Here is a 25,419-nt window from a genome sequence, read left to right as displayed (position 1 = left end):
TCGGTGGCTTTTAACCAGAGCTTTACTTGACCTGCCTGAAATCCATGTAGTTATTGATGTTATTGCTGTATGTGTCATCAATTATTGAGTTATTGATGAGATGGTGGGAACTGGGGATTAGTTGAAGATGAAGAGATGACGCTGGACAGAACAAGACAATAATGTATTGGCAAGCATCTTCTGATTCTGTGTTTAGCTTTCCTCCAAAAAGCCTGGCGGGTTAAGACCTTGGCTACAGCCTGGATATTAGTCAGCACATGGGAAGGAGGATTTGAGGGAAAACATCAGAGATCAAGGAAAAACTTTTTTTGGACTTTTTCGTTTCTAAAAAAGTATTTGTAAGAAAATGAATCACATTTACCTCTTTTCAAAATTTCAACAAAAGATTGGAAAAGCTGTCAGACTTGGTTGTGTTTGTTTGGGCATCGTTTTTTTGGAGGTAGGCTTTTGACGCAGGGTTCAGATTTGATACATTTGCTTGAAATTGAAATTCATCAGGCGTGGTATGTTTTAGTAGTCACCACAGTAGCCGAGGTAGACCTGGAGCCGGTCTTTAAGTTATTAATGGGTTCATGCCCAGTCTCTCTTCCTGCAACCATCATTGCTAATGGACACGGGCCATAGCACCGCCCTCTCCTCTCCATCACTCTTTACAGGGACAGATTGCCACAGTTAGCCTCTGACTCTGCCTCCACCCGTTCCCCCCCCCCCCCCCCCAGCTATGTACTGATGGGTCAAGAAAGATGCCTGCTCTCCATGGGGACTTCAAGCGTGCACTGAAGCAGCAGCTTGGCAGCCGGCTGTTTTTCTTTACCCTTCCTTCTGCTCACCTTCTGGGTGTTTGTGGCCCGGCGTCCCTTCGCGGCTCCACGGGATACCGGTTCAAAGGGCGTTTACTATATCCAGGGGTTGCAGGCTTGTTTATTTTTCGGCCACTCCGGCTGGGACACGCCCATCCAGATGCTGGCACCCGTGCATAAGGATGGTCAAGGTTCTGCCGGCTCTTTCATGCAAGGCGTATATATATATATAAACGTATAATGTATATGACACAATCTCTCACTTGAGATAAACCACGACATTCCCCCGTGTTCTCAGTATCCCATTGAAAGCCCCTACCGGAGGGCCTCTCTTACCTCCAGTGTAAGACGGAGCAAGAGCTGTCACTCGCGCCATTTGAAAAGCCCCACCGACCTCCGACCCAGTGGACGATGAACCAGACACGGCAGAGGTCCCTCCGTTCAATAAAACATGGACCATTCTCATGTTGGCTCTCTGGTGCCTGCCGGTGGGAATGGCGTTTGCACTGAGAAGGGGAGTGGAGAATAGTGAAGTTCAGAGTAACTACGCCAATTCATGAAAAGCAGACCACGGAGAAGTCTCTGAGATTATTCATGTCCCTTCTCCAGGGGCGTCCTGTTCCCGGAGAGTGGAGCGATGGCTCGACTGGGGGAGTGGAAAGGCTTTTGCTGTTTGGGGCTCTAGATGGGCTGCTAAATGTGAAACGGATAGACTCAGTGTGAGCTGCTTACCAAAGTTTTGCTCTGTACCTGGGAATTTATATTTTTGATGGGTATAGATGCGTTTGGCTCTTCTGATGGATGTCATCTTTGTTCTGTTGGAAGCTTGTTTTGCGCAATGCTCTTCATCTTCATCGTTTTCCTAGAACAATTGAGGTGAGGTGTTTTGACAGTTTGTACGAAAAAACGTTTGAATTGACTTCAGTACAGAGGATTGAAGCAGTACAAGACGTTATTACAACTCTTGTTGAGAGTAGATTTTGTTCCAGCACCAAGAGCCTCCAGGTTTTTGATAAAATGTAGAAAATTCCACAAACAAACACACATTTTAGCCAATTACTTTTCTTCCCTTCTTCTCTGCACTTCTTTGCGCGCTCATAATTGGGTTGGCCATCGGGTGTCACGTTGTGCTGTATTGCAGCCAGTTAGGCTAATGACGAATGTGTCATCTTTTGTTGCAGTTCCAGACTTCCAGGAGCAAGATATATTCCTGTGGAGGAAGGACACCGGATTCGGTTTCAGGATCCTGGGAGGGAACGAGGCGGGGGAGCCGGTAAGTCTGGCTCTTTATGCCCATTTCCTGGTCCCTCCTTCCTGTTTGTGGACCACCCTCCAACGGAGCGACATGGACCCCACGCTGTCCCTTCAGTCACAGTGACTTTGTTTAGAAACAAGCTAAGAATGCGGTAACAAATACATATCAAATTAGTGTTGATAATCTGGTGGCCGATTGTGCTTATCCAGACAGCCAGACTAATTGGAGTCCACTGGGTTATTCAAAGTGGTTTCACGCCGCCACTTCCACCACCAGCTAGTTCTAAGCGTATTGCTTTGCTTGTTGGGCTCCATTTTATCTCGCAGAGATTTCAACAAAACGGCCTCCTTTTGATCCGGCTGCGCTAACTTCAATCAGCCTCTTGAAATAATCACCCTGTTGAACGCTGAACGGGCGTGGCTTTTTCTATTTTTTTGTCTTTTGAAAATAAAGTTGTTTGTTATTTTTCACTTGTCCGCACGTCTCGATTAAAAGCAGAAGCTAATGATTCACAAGCTTCGGGGGGGGTCAGCCAGCATACTAGGTTGCAGTCACACTGCACCTGGGCTACATGCACACGCACACACATACACACACATATACATACACACCAGTGGCGGCTGCTGGTCTTTCAAAGAGGGGAAGCTCATTTTCGGCCTACATCATATAAATTGTCAATTTATGTATATGTAAATTCTGTTCCTTTCATACCAACTAGCTGTATTCTCCAGTGACTTGACCAGTGTCCTCTCAATGGCCAGCAGAGCTAGGCTGCTTAAACAGCCATGGCCGATTGTGTTACGGGTGTAGGACTTTTTTAAAACAGGAGAAGCTCCTTTCTACACCTGCAGACGTAGCTCCAATTGTTGCCACTAATGAGAACAGTTTGTAAAGCTGAGGCATTGCACTGTCCAACTCCATGTCTTTAAGGAACACCAAGAAATCACACAGCTTTCCCCTGTCACCCTGCAAGTCCTGATCTGAATACAGGACTTAAAGTTCAGACCTCAGGCTCCCTGAATCAAAGTGATGGCTACCAACTACCAAAACGATATTAAACTTGAACAAGGAAATGTGGGAATTATGTTAAATTGAAGCAAGGAATTGTGTGAATAAGTGTATGAAATGTACTATGAAAATTGTCTAGCAATTTCACCAAGCAAATATCAAGAAATAAGTTGCAGTTCGTCTTTCGACTCGCTTGCAAAATGAAGAGAGCTCCGGTGACTTTTTATAGTTCAAAATCGCTGTCAATCAAACGGCAACTCAGTCTTTCGCAAATCCTCCAATTATCACGCAGAAGCCCAGCGTCCAGGCCAGCCCACTCCTCCATTCACCCCCAGAGACGCTGAGCGTCCGTGGGAGGGACATAATCGCAGCATTATCCAATGACCGTCGACTTTCGACGCACTAAAAAAAGCTGTTCTATGCAGCCCCATTGAAGTGGATGGACGCTGAGCTTCAACAGGCAAATGCAATGTGACGCTACGGGAATGAATGAGAAGGACATCGAGTCAGTCGACCTGCGATAAGCAGCTGATTCTGAACAAACTCGTCTTCGAGATGGACGTGTTTTAACGCATTTTTAGCAAATGAAATGTTAACACAACAATATATATTTGACCATTTAATTTTGGAAATTTTAGGGGAAGCTGAGCTTCCCTTGCAGTCTTAGAGAAATCGCCACTGATACACACACACACAGAAGCACAGAAACACACACCAGCTTTGTGGCAGATAACACTAAGCTTTCGCCATGACTGGGAGAAGAAAGGATCTTGATGGAGACAGAAGATGCAGGCTGCTTAATTACCAGATGTATTTAATCTATATCACATAACATATATTAGCAAGCTATCCCTCTCCCACTCAAAGCTATTACAAAGCTGTTTTGGAGCTCAAATGCTTTTTTTTTTCTATCCTCTATTGTTCAAAGGATACACTAAAATATCCCAATTAGCTCATTTGCGTCACTTCCCACAAGCTTGTTGCTGGCATGCGACACCAAAGCCAGGGATCTTCCTTAGAATCAATTCTGTAGTGTGACTTTTTGGGTGATTTCATATTAAAAGCAATCCGCTCCATGTCCCCAGTCCCTTCTCTCTGGTCTACTGGCGTCATGTGTGTACCTGCACTCACCCACCCTCTCTCCCCCCGCCCCCTCCCCCCAGATCTACATCGGCCACATAGTGAAGTATGGCGCGGCGGATGAGGACGGCCGCCTGCGCTCAGGCGATGAGCTGATCTGCGTGGACGGCACGGCGGTGGTGGGCAAGTCCCACCAGCTGGTGGTGCAGCTGATGCAGCAGGCGGCCAAGCAGGGCCACGTCAACCTCACTGTGAGGCGCAAGACCAGCTACGCCGGTAATCATGGAGAGACCACCCCCCCCCCGGAAGTGGGGTTTGGTCCCCAAAATCACAGTTTTTGATTTGTACCCGAAGGCTTGATGTTGATGTATGCGTGGGTTCTATGCTATTTAGGAGCACACGCGCACACACACGCACACACACACACACACACACAACAAACAGGATTTTTGAAGACAAACGCACACACAAGATTTTTCACGACAAACACACACACAGGATTTTTCACGACAAACACACACACAAAAGACAAACATAGTACTCAAAACATAGAACTTTGATGATTTAGATATCTTGTATCTAAATCATCAAATAATAATAGATATCTTGAGACGACTATAACACAGTTCAGAGCCAATGCCCCCCCCCTGTCTGTAGTTATATTGATGCAACACCCAGCTCTATTATAGGGCGAACATCCAAACGAGATGGCTTGGAACCCCCTGTTTGTTGTTTTCATTTATTTTTGAGGCCCTCTCCTGATGTTCTATATTTACCGCTCCCGTCTGTGTTGTTTTGATGCATTTTAATGGCTGCCCGTCTACAACCCAAAGAAATGGATAGTAGCGCGGCCGTAAAGCATAAACCACGGCTTCCTGTAGGTCTCTTAAATCCTAAGCAGTGCTTGATAAACTGCCCACAGGCTGGTGTTTCAGCCTGGCACGGATCACCTTTTTATACTGGTGCCCCACAGTGTATTCCCAGTCCCTGCCTCCTCCCCTTAATGAGTCGACAGAAGGTCGTCTGAGGCCGCAGTGTCCAAGCAGCCGTGTGTTGTGCTGCATCTGCCCAACACACACACATTTGTCTTCATCACAATGCCTTCGAGTGCACTGCCAGCGAGTGACCAGGGTCAAATTACCTGTTCAATTGTAATCAGTATTGGCAGCAACAAGGCTGGACCCTTTGAACCGGTAAAGAATCTCTCGCTCTCTCTGGATCTCTCTCTCTCTCTCTGGATCTCTCTCTCTCTCTCTGGGTCTCTCTCTCTGGGTCTTTCACTCTCTCTGGATCTCTCTCTCTCTCTCTCTCTCTATCTGTGTCTCTGGATCTCTCTCTCTCATTGGATCTCTCACTCTCTCTGGATCTCTCTCTCTCTCTCTCTCTCTCTCTCTCTCTCTCTCTCTCTCTCTCTCTCTCTCTCTCTCTCTCTCTCTCTCTCTCTCTCTGTGTGTCTCTGGATCTCTCTCTCTCATTGGATCTCTCACTCTCTCTGGATCTCTCTCTCTCTGTCTCTCTCACTGCATCCTAGTTTCGTCCTTGGCAGGACGCCTCGGTAGAGAACGTACACATGAGTCGAATGGAGACAGATTGGACATTGACGTCAGCGCACCAGTGTGCCCTGCGACAACATTCCCCTCACATAGCCTGAAAGTAAATGAACTATCCAGAAATCTCATGGGGAAAAAAAAACCCACCACCCAGCTCCTTATTCCCCTCTGTGAAAACACATCCAGCGCTCTGTTGCGGCTGCAAGCCTCCAGTTTTATTTTCCCCTTCTCTCCTTTTATCCGCACACTGCAGTGGAAAGAGCCGTGCCTGTTACGTGAGCTATGTATATATCCGCCGCTGACTCCCACAGCCAATGTTGTGCACACTCACAACCTTTTTTAATTCGTTCATTCCCAGCACCTTCCTCTTTTCCCCTCCATCCCGTCCGTCCATTACACATGTACGAGTAGTACTGTCGTCGTTGTTCCCCGCTTGACCGTCTGCTCTCGTCTGCTCTCCTCCTGCAGTCAAGGCCGAGGGGGACGTCCCGCCATCGCCGGCCTCCTCGCACCACAGCAGCACGCAGGCGCCCAGCCTCACCGAGGAGATGGGCAAGCGCACGCCGCAAGGCAGCCAGAACTCCCTCAACACCGTCAGCTCCGGCAGCGGCTCCACTTCGGGCATCGGCAGCGGCGGCGGCGGCGGCGGTGGAGGTGGCGGCGGCGGTGGCGGGGGTATAGGCAGCACCATCGCACCTATGACGGCCTCCTCGGCGGCGGGTCCTCCTCCACCGCCTCCTCCCCCGGTCATCTCCTCTTCCCAGCAGCCGCACAATAACGCGGCGGCGGCGGGGCCCGGCCCGGCCCCCGCCCAGCCCTCCTCCTCCGCCCTGCACCCCTACGACGTGGAGATCCGCCGCGGCGAGAACGAGGGCTTTGGCTTCGTCATCGTGTCCTCCGTGTCGCGGCCCGAGGCCGGCACCACCTTCGGTAAGAGAGACGTGATCACCGGGGCAGGTTGTGTTATCAGGGAGGGGGGGGGGGGGGGGGGTTTGTTCGTCGTTTTGGCACATTGTCACGTTATTATGTTGTAATGTTTGGTTTGGGGATGATGAATCACGCACAGACGTGTGTCCACAACAACACGCTCGTCGCTAAAGTACACACGCACACGCACAGCGATTTAAAAACGAGACAAGCAAACAAACTCGTGGCTCTCTGCGCTCCCCCCCCCCCCCCCCCCCCACTGGACTCTGCATCTGTCCTCCCCTGCTTTGTATTCGCGTGAAGTCTCTGAGGCGCTCGCTCGCCTGACAAGCGCTGAGACAACCGGTGAACCTGCGCTATTTACAGTCTCTCTTCAGATCAATATCCTCTCGTCTTCAAAAAAGTGCCTCATCTTTTTCTGTGCTATTTTCTCCTGCGACTGTCAAACCCCTGACACTTTTGGTTCTCCTTTTCGCTGCTCTGTGCTGCTCATAAAGCTTCTTACCGAGGACAATTAACATGAATCTTATTTAATGCTCCGCGCCAGCAGCACTTTAGTGACTCCTGTTAAGCACCTTAAAGCTAATGACTACCTCGTGAACCTGAATGGCGGTGCTAGATTAACAGAGGAACCTGTCTGCAGAATTGCATTTGAGTCGAGAGTGCGGGACTACAATAGAGAACCTATCATTATTTGCTTCACCTCCTCTTCTCACCCAGTTTTACCCAGTTTTTATTCAAATGACGTGAATCATTGGTTGTCTCTCCTGTGGTGTTAATGTTCAGGGGTAGCTATTCAAAAGTACATTTATTTCTCTGATTCGGCTGCGTATACACCCCCCTTTTTTTGTAGATCAATTTGTAAAAACAAACAAAGCACATGTTCCTGTGTACATACGGTTAGTGCCTTTATTCCCTGCAGTGTGTTAGCTACCGATGGTGCCTTAGCTGTGTGGATCCGTGCCGCTCTCGGTGTATCTAATGCTGTTCTCTCCGGGAGCCCTGCTGCGCTTGGCTCACTGATCAGCTGATTTGAAACGCTCAAGGTAGAAAAATAAACGTGGACGTCCGTCCGTGCAGTCGGCCTGTCCACTCTGCCGGCTAGATCAAGACAGAGAGGGAGAAACGGAGGGACAGGAAGAAAAGCAGAGAGCAAGAGAAGCAATGGACGTTTGAAACCTCAAAGTTTCATGTGTTGGAGGGGGGGAAGAAAGCTAGTGCCCATCTCTGCAGCTGCTTATTTGAAAAGTACCCTCTCCTCCTCCCCCCCCCCCCCCCTCCCTCATCTTTCTTTCAATTCCTCTCCCTTCCTCTCTCCTCCCTCCCCTCTCTTGACTTGCTGGCTCATAGCCCGTCAGAGCCCGCTCCTATAGGGGGAAGACAAGTGGAGAGCTTCTGGATGAGGCGGCTATGTAGCACATAAAACAGGAGGAGGATGTTAGAGAGTTAGCGGAATATGACATGGAAAAGGGCAGAGACAGGGAAAGAATGAAAGGAGTGTGTGTGCGCGCGTGTGTGTCCATTTCTCTCTCTTAATGACTGAAGGCAGACACACAGGAAGAGGAGGAGGATGGTGGGGGTGGTCGGTGGGGGTGGTTGGATGGCGGTGGCCCCCGGGGCTGTGCACGTTCCTTGTCTCCAAAGTTTGCACAGGTGTCTGTATTAGTGAGTGTCGACCCGGGTGTGTGTTCTCATTACCAGCGTGCTGCTGCAGGCAGGCTGTCTCATACAAATAGAACCAGATGCCCCCCCCCCCCCCGCCTGGGTGGAGAGCAGCCCGAGGACGCTCTGCGTTGAGAGCAGAGAAAGGACGGCGGCCAGAGGGCGGACGGGAACATCAAAGAGCAAAAAAAAAAACATATCAGAGTTCAGCTCCGTCTTTTTTTCCCCCTCCCCTGATCTGATTCACTTGAGAAGTTGATTTACGACGAGCGTCGACCGGAACGGGGGAGATGATAAAACAAACCCTGACGCATTAGTAACCATTTTTTGCCGGAACCTCGGAGTGCCTTCTCTCCAGGTGTGACCCCTCTGTCTTTGTTTCTAAACAAGCTCTGGGCTTCGGTGAACTAACCCCTAAACTTGCCTTTCCTTATCTCTCTTCTCCCTTGCCCCTCTCTCCTTTTTGCATCTTTCCCCCTTTTTGTTCTTCTATCTCTCTGCACACACGCTGCACACCTACGCGCACATGCTGCACACACACATACGCACGCACACACACACACACGCACACACGCACACGCACTCTGTTCACGGGTGACCATAGCTGGCAATGCATGTGTGGCCATGCCCCACAAAATAGGGCGCATCATCGAGGGCAGCCCGGCGGACCGCTGCGGGAAGCTGAAGGTGGGCGACCGCATCCTGGCCGTCAACAACTGCTCCATCACCAACAAGTCCCACTCGGACATCGTCAACCTCATCAAGGAGGCCGGCAACACCGTCACCCTGCGCATCATACCCGGAGACGGTCAGTGTGGGTGGGCTGGAGAGTGGGTGTGTGTGCGTGTATGTATTTATTGGTGTGTGTGTTTCTGTTCATGTACATATTTGTGTGTGTGTGTTTGTGTCCGTGTATCTGTGTCTGTAGTGTTTGTACGTGTTCATATATGTACGTGTTTGAGTGTTGAGTGTTCACGTATTGATGTGCGTTTCTGTTCGTGCACAGATGTATGTGTTACTGTTTGTTTCCATGTATGTGTGTCCGTGTCATGTTCACGTGTGTATGTATTTGTGTGTGAATGTCAATCCAAAAATGTTTAGTATTATTTGTCGGTATGAGGGTGTGCTAATCTGCCCCCCCCCCCCCCCCCCATCCCCCATCCCCCTCCCGAATGTAATCACAGTTAGCCTAGCCGGCGAGAGAGAGCCTCCCAGCCCCAGTTGTTCACCGCCCTGAGCAGTGGCCGGGCTCGCCACAGTGCCCCGTTTGCTGTGACTCAGGGTTTCTAGTTGCCGTTTAGCGCGCTCCGACACGTTTAGCGGTGCGTCGCGGGGGACTCCGGCGCACATTGAAACAAGCGGTCTACCTCTCTGAGTCAGACGTGGAGACAACGGCAACGTCAGCCCACACCTCAGCCTCCTGGAGGCAGAGGCTGATCAGAGCCCTTCGTATCGAGGCAGCGTTTCAACCCTTCAGAGGCTGCGATGGTCAGGGCGGTGATAGTGATGGTGATGCCTTTGAGGATGGTGATGGAGATAATGATGACGCCGATGATGGCTATTAGGACGACGGTGACTGATGATAATGATCAGGACTGTGATGGTGTTGGTGGTGATGGTGATGCTGATGCCTTTGAGGATGATGATGATGATGACGTTGATGGAGATGATGATAATGATGATGGTTATTAGGATGACGGTGTGTGATGATAATGATCAGGTCTGTGATGGTGATGGTGAAGATGATGGGTGTGGTGGCTTTCTATTAGAACATTGTTTGGCGATGAAGTCAGCCGCTCCGTATCCATTATATAAAGCCTCCTCCGTAGAGTTCCCCTCTATGGAGTGTTCAAAGGGGACTGGAACTCCCACGCTCTCCACAGAAGGGATGGGGGGCTGTACCCATTCTCCCTCTTCTTCCTCTTCTTCTTCTTATTTCCAGCATTTGTTTTTTATGCCTCCAGCATCCCCAAAAATCTGAAACATGGTAGAGCAATTTAGATACGGTGTGTGTGTTTGTTGTGTGTTTGTGTGTGTGTGTGTGTGTGTGTGTGTCAGTGTACACACACTAGCAATAATGGAGAATTGTTATGGGGCCTCTTATACAAGTGTTCCCACCACACCTTGCGTAACGTGGAGATGAGACTGTTTGTGTGTGGATGTGTGTGTGTGTGTGTAAGTGAATGTATTTGTGTGTGTGTGTGTGTGTGTGTGTGTGTGTGTGTGTGCGAGTGTGCCTGTTATCAAACAGCGTGCATTTGAAAATTGGAGCTATCCTTCTTTTTTGATGGCTGTTTTTCTGCACGGCGCGGGTGACAAACCGTGCGCTGATACTGTTCTGCCTGAAAAAACTCACAGCAGGACCGATTGGGGGAAACAGCAGTGAGACAATAAAAGCAGTGCCCTGCGTTTCGTGTTATCTGCCAGGCAAACAGACCGACAGACAGTTTGACAAAAACACCGGCACAGAACATGACAGCCCCACCCTACCCCCACCCAACAAAAAAATATCGGATGCTTGTCTCTTTAGCTTTCTGGAGTTGTATCTCCCATCACTCACGTCACGCCTGTCGTGTCTTCATGCGCACATGGATGAGCACGCCGCTGTTCATAAGGCCCGGCCATGTCTGGTTTCTTCTTTCGTGTATTTTGCCGTTTTTCTGGAGGTCTGGAACCATATTGACCTGACAGCGTGTCCCCTCTCTTCACCCTGTCGGCACACCTCAGGACGGGCAGGGTGCACAGCAATGCATACGTGATTGACCGAGGCCCGCAACCAGCGCCTGTTCTGCAATCCTACGGTGTTGATAGATGGTATCGTCTCTAACCAATGGCCAAACGGGAGATTTCACCAAGGCATTGAAGGAATGAGATTTTGGAGACTAGATTACCCCCATCCCGCACGCGCACATACGTACACGCGCGCATGCACACGCGCACACACAGAGACACCGACACACAGACATAGAGACACACACACACACACACACACACACACACACACACACACACACACACACACACACACACACTCTTCCTCCTCCCCGAGTTGTCCCCCGCTCACCTTGAAGCGGACGTGCTCTGTTCTGTTCTGTGTGGGATGACGTCATTCCGATGTGTCTGGAATTCATGAAGAGAGCCGGGAGCACACACAGACGGGTCTGAATGATGAGTGTTACGGGTGTAGAGCGGCGCTGAAACCATTAGTGGATGAATTGATTGGCCGATTGATGAGTGGATTCTGAGAAAATGTATAGATTTTCATCTTGACCTTCTATGATTTGTTTGCCATTTATGAAGTAAGGAAGAGCAAAGAATTGCATGCTCACGAATGCAATCATTTGTTTGTTTATATTCTCGCTCAGATCATTGATACCGAGTTTGTATATTATATATTCGCAATGCTTTATCTATTCATCAAAGAACTTTACTCATGGGAAAATGCTCACGCGTAGCAACCCTGCAGTATAGAGGCATCAGAGTGCAAACTGAGAAGTAGAGATGTATAAAACGATAGACGGGTACTCCAACAGAAGGCTCAACGTCTGCTGAAGAGCGGACGGAGAGAACGGGATAAATGGGGATTAAAGAGAACAAACGAGAGACTGAGACTGAAAAGAATGTGTGGGCGGGGAGTGTGTGCGTTCGTGTGTGCGCGTGTGCGCTAAACCTTTGAGGTCTATGCAACCCCAGGTTTCCGGCCTTGAAGAGCGGAAAATGAAGCTTCCACAACGCCACCGCGTGCGCTTTGGCAAATTACCCTTCACACGTTTTTTACGTTTGGCCGTTTACATTTCAACAGTAAAAACGGATGACTTTATTCAGACGAAGAGGTTACCGGGCAGGTGGCCCGCTTGTATTCAGGTGGCCTTCTTCTCGTAACGTAATTCTCCCCGTCCGTGTGAGCTGATTCACGTGAGCCTGTCTTGAGTCCTCCCGGCTCTCATCCAGCCTGTCCTCCTTGCCTCCTCTCTCCAGAGTCCTCCAACGCCTCCCTGCTGACCAACGCAGAGAAGATCGCCACCATCACCACCACTCACGCCCCCCAGCAGCAGGCCGAGGCCAGGTAAAGGGGCATTCTGGGAACCGGAGTCTTTTCAACATTACACCTATCAAAGTTGACAGGACCACTGTCATTTGATCTCATTATTCTTATTATGTCTTTTTTTCTCCCTTTTGATTTGTTTTGTTGGTTCGGACAACAAAGGAATGCTGGATAAATGGAACATTCTTGAGCTAGCTACATGATAATAATCTAGTTAATGTGTTTATTTTTTTTATGGATGAGACGGTGAAGAGCCATCCATGGTAAATGGACTGCATATATACAGTATAGCTTTTCTAACCAGTGGCCACTCAAAGCGCTTGTGATAGGACCACAGGCGGGATTCAAACCTGGGTTCGCATCAACCAACTGCTTACATTATCTGGGCCAACCAGGTCGTCCGTAATGAGGTTCATGTTTTAATGTTGCCATATAGTAGCACCCACTCACCGGGCACTTACACTTACATTTCCACAGAAACACCAAACCAAAACAGGAGTCGTATGAGTTCAAAGCCCCGCAAGGACCTCCGCCCCTGCCCCCGGCACAGGTAAGTGCCCCTCAACCCGCCCTGGTCCTTCCTCCATCCTCCTTTTAGCCATCCGTCCATCCAGCCTATTGTCCACCCTGTTACCAGCCTGTCGGAACCGCCATGTAGCCACCGCAACACGCATTTTTACATGTCACTCATCCACACACGCAAACTCGCTAAGTACACACGCACGCGCACACACACACGCACGCACGCATGCACGCCCATGTCACTCCTCCAGGCTGTCACCCTTCTCTCTACGAAACCCCAACCAGCCAAGTCACCTATGCATCACATTCACCTCTCTCTGTCTTTGTCTCGCTCTTCTCCTGTCTCTCTCTTTCACTCTCTCTCTCTCTCTCTCTCTCTCTCTCTCTCTCTCTCTCTCTCTCTCTCTCTCTCTCTCTCTCTCTCTCAACCCCTTCCACACATACACGCACCACAGCTCTCACTTCATCCGTGTCTTGATGACATTTACAGCCGGCCTCTAGCCGGCCAAACCTTGTTCCAGTCGTTCACCTGTTCTGTCCTGCCCTGCTTGCACACGATGACCAACACAATAAAAAAAAATTGAATCCAAGCGAGTCTCGCCTGCGCCATCTGTCCTCTGAGAGAAGGTTCAGGAAGCTAAAGGCTCATTAGATTTCACGGTGAGCTCCCGGGCCGCGCGCCGCCCCGCTGAATTAATGTGACGGCGCGGAGATGGCGCGCACAGATAGGCTGCTCCTCCGCCAGAGGAGGACAGGAGGACACGGGCGGCGACCTTCTCTGTGCCCTTGTGCGTCTCTCTCTCTCTCTCTCTCTCTCTCTCTCTCTCTCTCTCTCTCTCGCTGTCTCTGTCTCTCTGTCGCTGTCGCTCTCTCGCTCTCTCTGTATCTCTGTCTCTCTTTCTATCTCTGTCTCTTTCTCTCTCTGTCGCTCTCTGTTGCCGTCTCAGTCTCCCTCCCCCTTCCATTTTGCTGTCTCCCCCCCCTCACCCTCACCATGACATACATTTCCATGCCTCCCTTTTTTTGTCCATAATGAGCCAACAGCATTAATCATTTATTGATTCCTCTAAACGCACAGACGCAGACACTGTGGGACACATACTGTCTCCTATTAGAAATAGGCAACTGTCCTGAAGATGCCATTTATACACACACACACACACACACACACACACACACACACACACACACACACACACACACACACATCGCGTCCCCTGGAGTCGACTTCAAACTATACATGCTCTCACTCACACACACACACACACACACACACACACACACACACATGCACTCAGTTGATGGAGATGTCACTAAAGTGACCTTGATGCAAATTGTATTTATTTTTCTGTGTGTGTGTGTGTGTCCGTGTGTCAGCAGGACGGTGAGGTGTACTCGGTGGACCTGGACCGGGACAACAAGGGCTTCGGGTTCAGTCTGCGGGGCGGGAAGGAGTACAACATGGACCTGTACGTGCTGCGCCTGGCGGAGGAGGGGGCGGCCGTACGCAACGGCATGATGAGGGTACGAGGCTCCGCCCACACACACCGCACACACACCGCCCGCACACCAAGGCCGGCAACGCTAATTGGCTGGGGCGCGGGGCGTGCTGAACAGCCTGCCTAGAGCTCTCTGTGGAGTGTGACCTCGGGGGGGAATCTGAGACTCTGTGCCTAGGAGAAGCTAGCAGGCTGGCTCCGGGGTTGGGGGAGGTTGTTTACAACACACCCGACGCGCTCCGCTCCCTGCGACCGCTGCAGCTGACTCTTCGTCCTTTTTTCTGCTTTTTTCCCGGGGGTTTCATCGCCGTGTTTGCCTCTTCATCCACGCCCACTCGGGGGGGAAGTTATTTTGAGCGCGTGGCCGCGCGTTTGTATCCGACGAACCGCACAGGACTGTGCTGTTTGTTTGTTTGTTTTTTCTTTCTCTCTCTCTCTCTTGACGAGCGATTGCGGAGGAGGAGCGAACACGTCGTTCAGCTGGTCGGCCGCTGAATATAAATGTGATAGAATCGACTGGATTCAGGGTCAATATTGCCCAAGTCTCTACTACGTCTTACTCATTTTGACGGCAAGAGGTTGTTGTTCACGTGTGCAGTGGCCCGTCCCGTCCAAAGCCATAAAGGGACGGAGCGTACACTGTATTCCGCGTCTGCTAGAGACCTGTCGGTCAGTAAATGGATGAGATCGCTCTCAAAGTGGTGTTGAGTGTGTTGCATAGCAGGGACCGGGGGGGGGAAACGCTTGAGATGTCATTAACACACACACTCACACACTGCTTTGCATGGGCTATATACCCACTTCTAGCGGTTCATTAAAGAGCAGTTAATGGAGGCAGCCCCTCCTCCTCTCCTCTGTATCCATTAGAAGAAGAAAAAAAAAGCAGCCAGCACTCATGGCTATAATTGGCTCTGCATTATGTGGCTCCTAATTACGGTGAGATGTGAAACAGTCAGTACGTTTACATGCACAGCTTAATCCGATTAAAGCCATAGTTTGACTATGCTCCGCAATTGGACAACTGCAATTGTCCGAGTATACATGGCGGTGAGTAAATCCATTCATTGGCCAAAGCGTGTCATTCCCTGGTAGATAGGTGGCGCTGTGCCCATTTCAACTAGTGGTAATAGAGCCACCGGTTGACCTCTTTACGTCACCAGCAACAACAAACTCAGGAGCCTGCATTCGAGAAAGATGTTTTCAGTAGACAGCTTCACTTCGGGTCCATATCATTTGAACTTACTTTACTTGTTGTGGAAGTACCAGACATAATTCTTATAGGGGTAACTACATTCACCGCCTCCATCTTCTGCACCACCTTTTAAAATAAATCACCGTTTCTCGTGTTCCGACGGCGACAACACGACTATCGTCTCCTTCTACTTCCGGCTCACGGCCCCGGGAAAAGATCTCGACCATGCGCAGATCGCAATTCAACGCCTAATCCAATCCCATTCCCATTCGACTATGAGAAACCCAATTCGATTCGATTTTAGCTCGACTAAGGTGTATACATGCATCTTAGTAATCCAATCATAGTTGGACTAACCCAATAATTTGACTTTCTTGAGTGTCATGTAAACGCACTGACTGAATCGGAACCGCTTGCCTAAGGAGCTGCAACGAGCTAACATGCTAGCTGAAAGGTGTTGTTGTACCCCTGTCCCCTGGAACATACACACACACACCTTCATTAACGCTACTGCAGCACGCCAAGACAGGCTGTTATAGGCCGATTGGGGCGATATAAGGAATGCTTTTTAATTTATTATGTCTTAACTGTCAACACATTTGCCAAAAGCGCATGCAATGTGATCGGAGCGGGAGATAGAATTCGCTATTTGGGCTGAAGACTTCACACTTATCCACATGCATATTCAGATGAATGGCAAGAGGAGACTGTTTGACATATTTTTTGTGTGTGTGTGTGTGTGTGTGTGTGTGTGTGTGTGTGTGTGTGTGTGTGTGTGTGTGTGTGTGTGTGTGTGTGTGTGTGTGTGTGTGTGTGTGTGTGTGTGTGTGTGTGTGTGTGTGTTTGCATTGCGGGTGTGCGTGCAATGCTTGTGGGTACATATACATATGGGTTTGCGTACATGCCAATTTATGTGTGATATTAATAGTGAGGTGTGTGTGTGTGTGTGTGTGTGTGAGACCTACATTCTGCCAGCGAGGTATTCCCTGGGCACAGACACTACTGACAGTTAACTGCAGGCGTGAAGGGGGAGAAATAGAAAAAGGGAGCTGTTGTTTTGTTCCGTTTTTCTCCTCCTTGCTGTCACTCAGTCTCTCTGTGCCAACTTTGCCGTCAGGGCTTTTCAATGCAATTGGCGCTTTTTAGATTTTCTTCTTCTCCAGGGTTGTTGTTTGTTTTATGCTGTTCGGAGGATGGTTCTTGCACTGAGGATTACGATCTGTGGCATTAGCTCATGTTCGCTCCCTATTTGTCCTTGTATTTCCCTCTCTCCCCCCTCCCTGTTTCACTCCTAAAACCTTCGTCCCTTTTCTCCTCCCGGTTCTCCCTCCCGTCCCTCACCCTTCCATTCTCCCTCCCTTCCCCCCGGCCTCCCATTCTCCCTCCTCTCCTCCCCTCCCCTCCTCTCCTCTTCTCCATTTCTCCTTCCATCCCCTCTCCTCCTCTCCTCTTCTCCTCCCCTCTTCTCCTCTTCTCCTTCCATCCCCTCTCCTCCTCTCCTCTTCTCCTCCCCTCATCTCTTCTTCCCCTCCCCTCCCCTCCCCTCCCCTTCTCCCCTCTCCTCCATCCTCTAACCTCTCCTCTCCTCCTCCTCCCCCCCCCCCGGCCTGCTCTCCTCTCCTCTCCTCTCCTCTGTGTCGGTCTCCAGGTAGGGGATGAGATCCTGGAGATCAACGGCGAGAGCACCAAGGGCATGAAGCACGCGCGCGCCATCGAGCTCATCAAGAGCGGCGGCCGGCGCGCCCACCTGCTGCTGAAGCGGGGCGACGGCTCGGTGCCCGAATATGGTGGGTCCATCTACGAGAACATCCCCTTCTCCCCCGTCTTCACGCCCTGAGGACCCGGCCGGGTGGCCGTGAGCAGGGAGGGGGGGAGGGGTTGCGGTGGTGTCGGTGGTGGTGTCGGTGGTGTCGGTGGTGGTGGTGGTGGTGTTGGTGGGAGGGTGCATCTCTTCTCTCACTCTCTCTTGGTGGAGGTGCTGGTGGTGGCGCTCTCCCCTTCGGACCCGGTCACATTGCCCCCCGCTCATGGATGGACTCATGATAGATATGTTGTGGGTTTTTTGGGGGGGTTTGAAACATGGGTGGGTCGATGGGGTGGGGGGGTTGGGGGTCGGGGGGGCCAGTCGGCGACATCCATTGGATCATCACCTGATCACCTGACCGCAACTTCCATGTCACCCCACCGTCATCCATCTCTCTCCTGGCCCACCGCCAGGCCCCAGAACAAGCCCCCCCCCCCCCCACTACTGGAACGGACTGAGAGGGGGCTGCGGTGAGCAGGAAATGTCATCCATACTCCACCCCCCCCCCCCCCCCCCCCCCCCCCCCCAAGTGACATACTTAGCTTAGTGATGGAGGAGAGGGGCTTGGGGGCAGGGGGGGGGGGGACCGTATACCATGCATCCCATAATGAAATGGAATTCAAGCGGGGCAGGGAGAATCCTCCCGGGGCGTTTCTCTGTTAGGGTGCGATGAGAAGCATATTTATGTTATTTATTGAAGGTGAATGTAAGCTACTGAATTCCAAGGCTTTTTTCAGCAACAGGAACTGTGTTCAGACTAAAGTCGAATTACCCGTGACGCTTCTTCCCAAACCCGCCCCCCAGCTCCCCCCGCCCATGCAACAACGAAATCTCACTGCTGTGCATTGTGACATTATTCACTAATCCATGGATTTATATGCACCTGCTGTTAATGTCATCGGAGCGCACCTCCCGTCTTCCACGAGGCAGAAAAACCACTGCTTGGTTTTGTACAGTGGTGAAACGAATAGAGGCATTTTACAAGTATTTTCGTGTTATGTACAGAGTGCGGAATTGAATACACATATTTGAGGTGAAAGTCTATTGGTGCATGATCTTGTCCAAAGTGTTATTTTTTTGGTTTTTGTCTATTTTTCCATAATATTTATGGAATCATTCTTTTCATTTTTTATCGTACTTGACCTGTTGTGATGGATTGTCGCAAGTCATCAAAACTGCATTTTTACTTTTGTGTTATGTTTTTAAAGATAATTTGCCTGTCTGGAAGAAGGTCATTCATGTTATTTCTGTCAAGCGTTAAGACATTTTTTCTTCTTAACCTTCAGCTAAACATCATTTGGACCTGTGTATTCTTTGACCATTTCCTTTTTTTCTTATTTTTCATTTTAGTCAAAACACCCTTTCGACATTCTTGTCAGTGTTTCTTTTAAATCCCGAGGGCATTGTAAAAAAAAAAACTGCGTCAAATGCTTCTATTATGGGTGTCCTCTGTCTTTTCTCTCTGCTGCTTCTATTGTATGCTTGTGTGCGTGTCTGTGTGCGTGCGTGCGTGCGTGTGTGTGTATGTGCGCGTGTGTGTGTGTTTTCACACGTGTGCCTGGGCTCGGTTCCAGGACAATTCTCTATATCTGATGGTTTCCACCAAAGTGTCGGGACGTTTTCTGGGACTCTTGTCTTTATTCTGAATGATCAATAAATAAAACACATTTTTTTCCATTGAAATCTCCACACGATAATTTTCCCTTTTTTTTCCTCCCCTCCTTCCAGCGAGGCGCACTCCGCTCTAAACACTGTGCTCTTCTTCTCTCTGTGTGTTCTGTGTTAATCGGCTGGTGTTGTGCCCGGCTCTTGTCCTCATCAGGGAGGGTCGCTCCCCATCTCACTGCATGTATGAGAAATGACAAGATGGGGGAGGCCACTCCAAACCCCACCACGGTTTGTAACCGCTTTGTTCCCCAACCCCCGCCCCGCCCCCCCCCCCCCCTTTGCGCCTGCCTGTTTGTTTGTGTGTGTGTCTATCTTGTCTGTCTTGCGGTGGCTCTCATGTCCTCTTGCTCTCCACCACTATGCGTGGCTTCAACGCAGGCTGTTCCAGACTTCATACATACAAACCCATTCACCCACAATGCATTGCAAATATGGGAGAAGCATTGACACGGTTGCATTTAAGCACCCAATGTGCAAACCACAAGTACCTCTTTGTCTTGTGGTTTGCACATTGTGTCTTGGCTTTTGATAAAAATAGCATAAGTTGCAGCGTACAATATGAATAGCATAAAATAAGAAAGTAAGTGTTTAACCGTGGGACAGTTCGGATTAAAGAAAAACAAAAGTGCAAAATGTATATAATCAAAGATTGCAGCACTCACAAAACAGCGATGACACCATATCATTTGTGATAATAGTCTTAACACGATGTCACCTTTTATGCATCTCGAGTTGAAGGTTAAACTATGTAATTAGGTCTGATCATTTACTAGTTCAAATTGAGCCTCCTCATGACTTGTACCTCAAGATACTGCGCAATACTGCTCCGTTCACGTTCATGGATCTCATCCCAAACTGTTTTTGCTTTCGACATCAACCATTTTGAAAATATTGTGACGTCGCATGAAAGAGCATGGCCTATCAAATCTGATCACGCAGCAGCATCGCCAACCCACTGCTCGCCGGCCGTCTGGCCATCAATCCAGTCGCCGGACTGGCCCACACTGCTTCGGTTAAGTGAGTCCAGTTACCGCTGGAGTGAAGGTTGGTTGCCTGTCCAAAGTATCATCGTCAAGCTTTGACTGTTCCACATGGCTGCCGTTTGTATTGTTATACAGAAGCTCTGGTAACTTTAGATCCATCGTACGTCGGCGTGGGGCAGTAAGGGGCCTTGCTGGTAACGACCATCTGAATGGCTTTTATCTGGTGACCTCATCGGCTTTGTGGTTTAAAGCATGCACTGTAACCGTGGTAACTCAAAGGCCGTCCTGCGTTTGTTCTGCTCTTTTGAACGCATTCACCACCCCCCCCCTCCCCGTCCCTTAACCGCGTGTCACATTCCATTGCAGGCACCCAGCCAAACGGCGACGGCGCAGTCCAGCCAACCGCAGGGTTACAAAACGCTTCGGAAGTGAGCTCGCTGCTCCCGTCCGCCGCGCCGTCCGTGTCCGACTACCTGCCAGACCCCCCCCCCGTGTCGTCTCGGAGCAAGAAGGCGTCGAGCGGTCAGCCTGCCAAGAACAGCCACTCCAAACATCGCCGCCACCGCTCACCGGACAAGAAAAGCAAGCGCAAGGGGGGGAAGTCGACGAGCAAGGACAACAAGGGCAAGAGCGCTTCCAAAGACCGCCGCCACCACCACCACCACCAACACTCCAACACCCAGTCCTCCGGGCGCCACCGCTCCCCGGACCGCCCCGGACGCTCCCGCAGCGCGGAGAACGAGCTCGACTCGCGACGCAAGGCGGCGCCCGCCCAGGGCCGTTCCCCGGACCGACAGCGCCACCGCCACCGCTCCCCGCATCGCTCGCCGCATCGCTCGCCGCGCCGTGCCGCCGCCGCCGGCCGCTCCCCCCGTCGCTCGGGGCAACACTCGCCCCGACGCTCGCCCTACCGCTCGCCGCGCCAGTCCCCGCACCGCCGCCGCCGCCACGCCCACATCCTCCGACCCCTACCGCTACGCCTCCCAGGGCAACCACAAGCCCAACGGGGAGGCGCCGGTGCCCCGGGAGCCCCGCGGGTCCCTGGACCCCCCCCAGCCCCGTGCCGGACAGCGTCCTCCGGGAGCCCCCCGGCTACGATCGGCCCGGCCGGGAGGGCGCGCTGGGGCGCTTCTACAAGGAGGACAGTCTGCTGCTGCCCAGGGCCTCGTCCCTGGAGCGGTCCTACCAGCCCAGCGGCCTCCCGAGGGAAGCAGCAGCAGCGCCGCCGCCGCGGCAGGCCTCGCGAGGGCCCTACGGGGAGCTCAGCCTGCCCAGGGCGCGCACCCCGGACTCGGACTCGGCGTACAAGAGGTACAGCTCCCTGCTGCGGAGCGACTCCCCCGAAAGGGCGGGCCGCTCGTCCAGCAGGGACCCGTACCCGGAGCCCCGGAGCAGGGGGCGTAGCCTGGGCCGGGACATCTCCCCCATCAGCAGTTTCAGGCGGGAGGGCCGGGCGGAGCCGGACGCAGATTCCTACGACGACGACGACGACGACGACCTTGTGGCGGACAAGGTCCGGGAGTACTACAGCACGCTCAAGCATGAGCCAGGCGCTCGGCCGCCAACGCCACCCTCAAGTCCGAAGCCGCCCGTTCCTCCGGCGGCAGCAGCACCCTCAAGTCCGAAGGCGCCCGCTTCTCTACCGCGCTCCCCGAGCCCAAGAAGAAGACCTACAAGGACAGCCCCAAGGACCTGAGCATCTGATCTGGCTGGCTGGCTGGCTGGCTGGCTGGCTCTGACCCCCCCCCTCCACACTGCCACCGCAAAGCACCTCAAGCTGTTCCACTTCCCCCCCCCCCCGTCTCCCCGTCAGTTCTTCCTTTACTTGTCCCCACGTCACACTCAAACACACATGCACAAACACAATCACTACACACACACACACGCGCGTGCATGCAGGCCCTCAGACAAGCACACGGAAATACGGAAATTCCCACGAGAACGGACACAAAAACACCCAACCCCTGGAAGAAATCAAATTTGTGACCTGGTACATGGTAATAACCAGACAGTGATTCCTTAATAACTTTTCGAAGTTGATTTTTATTTGTATTGTACAATTGTCTTTACTTTGGGAGGTGGGTGTTGCTGTTTTTTGCAATTAGTTTTTTCCTTTTTCTTTTTAGTTTTTTTGTTTAGCATTGTACATTTACAGTATCTCAGATTTTCCAGAAAAATGAAAACCACAAAAAACAATGATGTGCCTAACAAGTTCCATTAACTAGCGACCTTTTGAAGAAGGAGGGGGTGGGTGGGGGGGGGGGGGGGCGGGGGGTCGGGTACTGGGTTGGTTTTGTCTGTCTGTTCAGAATGTGACGGGCGTTTTGTGCCGCACCGTCAGTGAATTGAAATGTATGTACTTTTCCACACTGAGCCCATGGACACACCGTACACACAGACCGGCTGTGATTGGTGCTCACAATGATGCTGTGCATGTCTTCAATGGTTTCAATGTCTTCTCTCGTCTATCTTGTCTTATTTTGTTTCTCTCTCTCTCTCTCTCTCTCTCTCTCTCTCTCTCTCTCTCTCTCTCTGGCTGTGTCTCTCTCTCTCTCTCTCTCTCTCTCTCTCTCTCTCTCTCTCTCTCTCCTCTCTCTCTCTCTCTCTCTCTCTCTCTCTCTCTCTCTCTCTCTCTCTCTCTCTCTCTCTCTCTCTCTCTCTCTCTCTCTCTCTCTCTCTCTTGCTATTTCTCTCCCCCAGTGCCACAGTTTTTTAGACATTTGACCAGACTATAGCACAAGCCTGCATTTGTTTGTATATTTTTGACAGTTTGCAGTATGTGTACATTAAGAGGTGATCATTTTAAATGAATGAAGGGAAATTAAAAGTTAATCTATGATGTTAAAATAAAAATAATATATTCAACAAATGACCGGTAGTTTGGCCGTGTGTGGGTGTCGGTGGGTGGATGTGGCATACTACGTAAACAGTTTAGATCACCAGGGCTTGTGCATTAAATCACTAGTGCTCTGTTGTGGTTGTGATGTTGGTCAAATATACACACCCGGAGCTCAAGAATGGTTATTTCCAACACTGAACAAAATGATTGGTAGTGTGTGTGCCATGATTAAAGAATATTAAAGGAAACACCTCAGCTAGTGTGTATATATGTATATTATTATATATATACACATACATACAAAACAGTGGAAACGTTTTACAATGAGGATACATTAATCCACCCTTAAGTAACATTAGTTAATGCAGTAAGAAGCATTATTGCAGCCTTGATATAGGAGTCAGTGGGTTAGGGTTAACCATATCATTAGATGGTCAGAATGTTAGAGAAGAACTAAAACAACACAAAGACCCTAATGACTCTCGGTACATTATCCCTTACCTAATTAATGGTTCATTAATGTACCCTTATTGCAAAGTGTTACCAATCCTGTCAGGGCATGCAGTAGACTTTTGATGATCAGTCCTTGCTGAAACACAGGGAGAGGAGACGTGTCTGTCCATAGGAGACTAGGAGAGTGCCATGGAGGCGTTATCCCACCACAAAGTGTCAGCACTGCTTACACTCCCAGCCTTCCCTCTGCTCCCCTCTCCCCCCTGCCCTCTCTCGCCCTCTCGCCCTCCACTCTAGTGAGTGCTCAGCCCAGTGACATAAAACGGTGATGAAAGTTGTGGAGTTCTGTCCCTGGATGCCGAGACTCTGACAACCGTGGGCGGATGATAAAGTCAGAGTGGCTTCGTCTCTCTTTGGAATAACTCTCTCTATCTCGCTCTCTCTCTGTTGCTCTTTATTTCTCTGCCTCTCTTTCTCTTCCTTGCTCTCCCTCTGTCACTGTCTATCTTCCTCTCTCTCTGTAATAATCACACTCTGTAATAATCTTTATATCTTGATCACTCGTTACATCTTTCATCTCTTTATCTCCCCCTCCCTCACTCTCTCTGTCTCTTTCTCTCTCTGTTCCCATAGGCATGGGTGAGAACTGGGAGAGAACAGATAGGTCAGCCATGATGTTGTGGAGAGAGAGAGAGGGAGACGCTGCATGGTGAAAGCAACCTCTCTATCCAACCCACTTGTAGTGTTGGAAGTGTTGCTACTCGATTCAAACACGTCAGTGTATGGGTTTTCAGCTGCAATCAAGCCTTGCACTTTTCCTTTTTTTCTATTTTCCTCTTTGTACACACCCCAAAAAAACCAAGGTCCTTTTTTCATAGCAACTGAAAAGTTTCTGGTTGCTATGAAAAGGTTTCACAGGGTGTTACAGCACATGGCGATTAATGCGGTACCACATGTGAGAAAGAAAAAGTGCATGGGAGATTACCCCGTGGACACCATTTTTGCAGCACACTAGGGGAAGACGCCAAGCAGAGATGAAACCTCATGATCAAACATATAGCATATCACAGTGCCTCGCCCCACTTTCTGCCACAGATTTAACTCAACCCACCCGCGTTTGAAGCGTGGATCTAAGATGTTTTTGCTGCAGACACCATATATGCATTCTGCAGGAATTTGTAAAAATTACCCATGTTAATGTTACGGCTGTGGATGAGAAGATACATTCTGTGAATGTAATGCAGATCAAGATAAGGACCATGATGAGGAATAACGGAGACCCAGTGTATGAGAGTCCTTGCTTCCTAACCCGGTTCTTTCCTTCTACTCCATTCTTTTCTCCTCACTCTAAACTGAGGAGTCAGTCTTCTAAATTATGGATCCAAACACACAACAACTCTCATCCTCATCCACTCAAATATCTCCCTCCTGCTTAATTGCACAATGCTGCGGAAATGCTCTCCACTCCTTCCACCATGTAGGACAAATGGTCTTTATTATTATTTGTATTCTCTGGGCTCCCATGTCCTCAGGGATGATGAAGGGACCAATATATAGTGACCATTTATCATTCGGGGGTGAGGGCTGATGGGAGGGGAGAGGGTGGAAGGGAGTGGGTGGTGGTAATGAAATCTCTGAAGGCGACACCCCCCACAGAAGCCCACCCTGGCAGGTCTGCTTTCCCTCTCTGCACTGAAGGAAATAGGATGGTGGGGGGGAGGGCAATCTTGCTCCGACCTTGGAGACCCTCCGCTCCATCCATCGTTGTCATGGAAACGCTGGTGCATTGGATTATTTCCTAAAGCTGACTTGAGTCGAGGTGTATTTCATTGGCTCTTCTTTCCACTTCTTTCGACTGTGTAGACATAGGGAGAGGCACGCAGCCCCATCATGGGTGGTTCTTTATTAAAAACATTGCAGCTCAACTTGAATTCATCTCGATTAACGTGATGGGATTCTGACACACGTTCACCGTCAAGAGGTAGTGCTCTAAGACTGCCGTTATGTCGCCGTTTCTGCTGCCAAGTACTGGTTAATGTCCGTCTAACTGGACAGCCTGAGATCAGTATTATCCTGGAGAGAGAAGTAGTCGCGATATTTGTTTTGCATGCCCAAAGCCGTTATGACAAAAG

General features: G+C 50.3%; 1 protein-coding gene across 2 annotated transcripts in view; it reads left to right on the top strand.

Moving 5' to 3' along the window:
- Window positions 1-17,809, top strand: part of magi1b (membrane associated guanylate kinase, WW and PDZ domain containing 1b) — an 86,294-nt gene extending 68,485 nt beyond the window's left edge. For both annotated transcript variants that reach the window (XM_084464306.1, XM_084464305.1), the window contains exons 16-23: window positions 1,982-2,073; window positions 4,227-4,419; window positions 6,162-6,623; window positions 8,923-9,090; window positions 12,261-12,348; window positions 12,805-12,877; window positions 14,227-14,373; window positions 17,189-17,809. In XM_084464306.1, the coding sequence (XP_084320432.1) occupies window positions 1,982-2,073; window positions 4,227-4,419; window positions 6,162-6,623; window positions 8,923-9,090; window positions 12,261-12,348; window positions 12,805-12,877; window positions 14,227-14,373; window positions 17,189-17,377 (1,412 nt within the window). In that variant the 3' untranslated portion in view covers window positions 17,378-17,809. The remainder of the gene's footprint in view (window positions 1-1,981; window positions 2,074-4,226; window positions 4,420-6,161; window positions 6,624-8,922; window positions 9,091-12,260; window positions 12,349-12,804; window positions 12,878-14,226; window positions 14,374-17,188) is intronic.
- Window positions 17,810-25,419: the final 7,610 nt, after the last annotated feature.

The sequence above is a fragment of the Micromesistius poutassou genome, assembly GCF_964030765.1.
Source record: "Micromesistius poutassou genome assembly, chromosome: 2".
NCBI classification, from domain to species: domain Eukaryota; kingdom Metazoa; phylum Chordata; class Actinopteri; order Gadiformes; family Gadidae; genus Micromesistius; species Micromesistius poutassou.
This window is presented reverse-complemented; position numbering and strand designations above follow the sequence as displayed.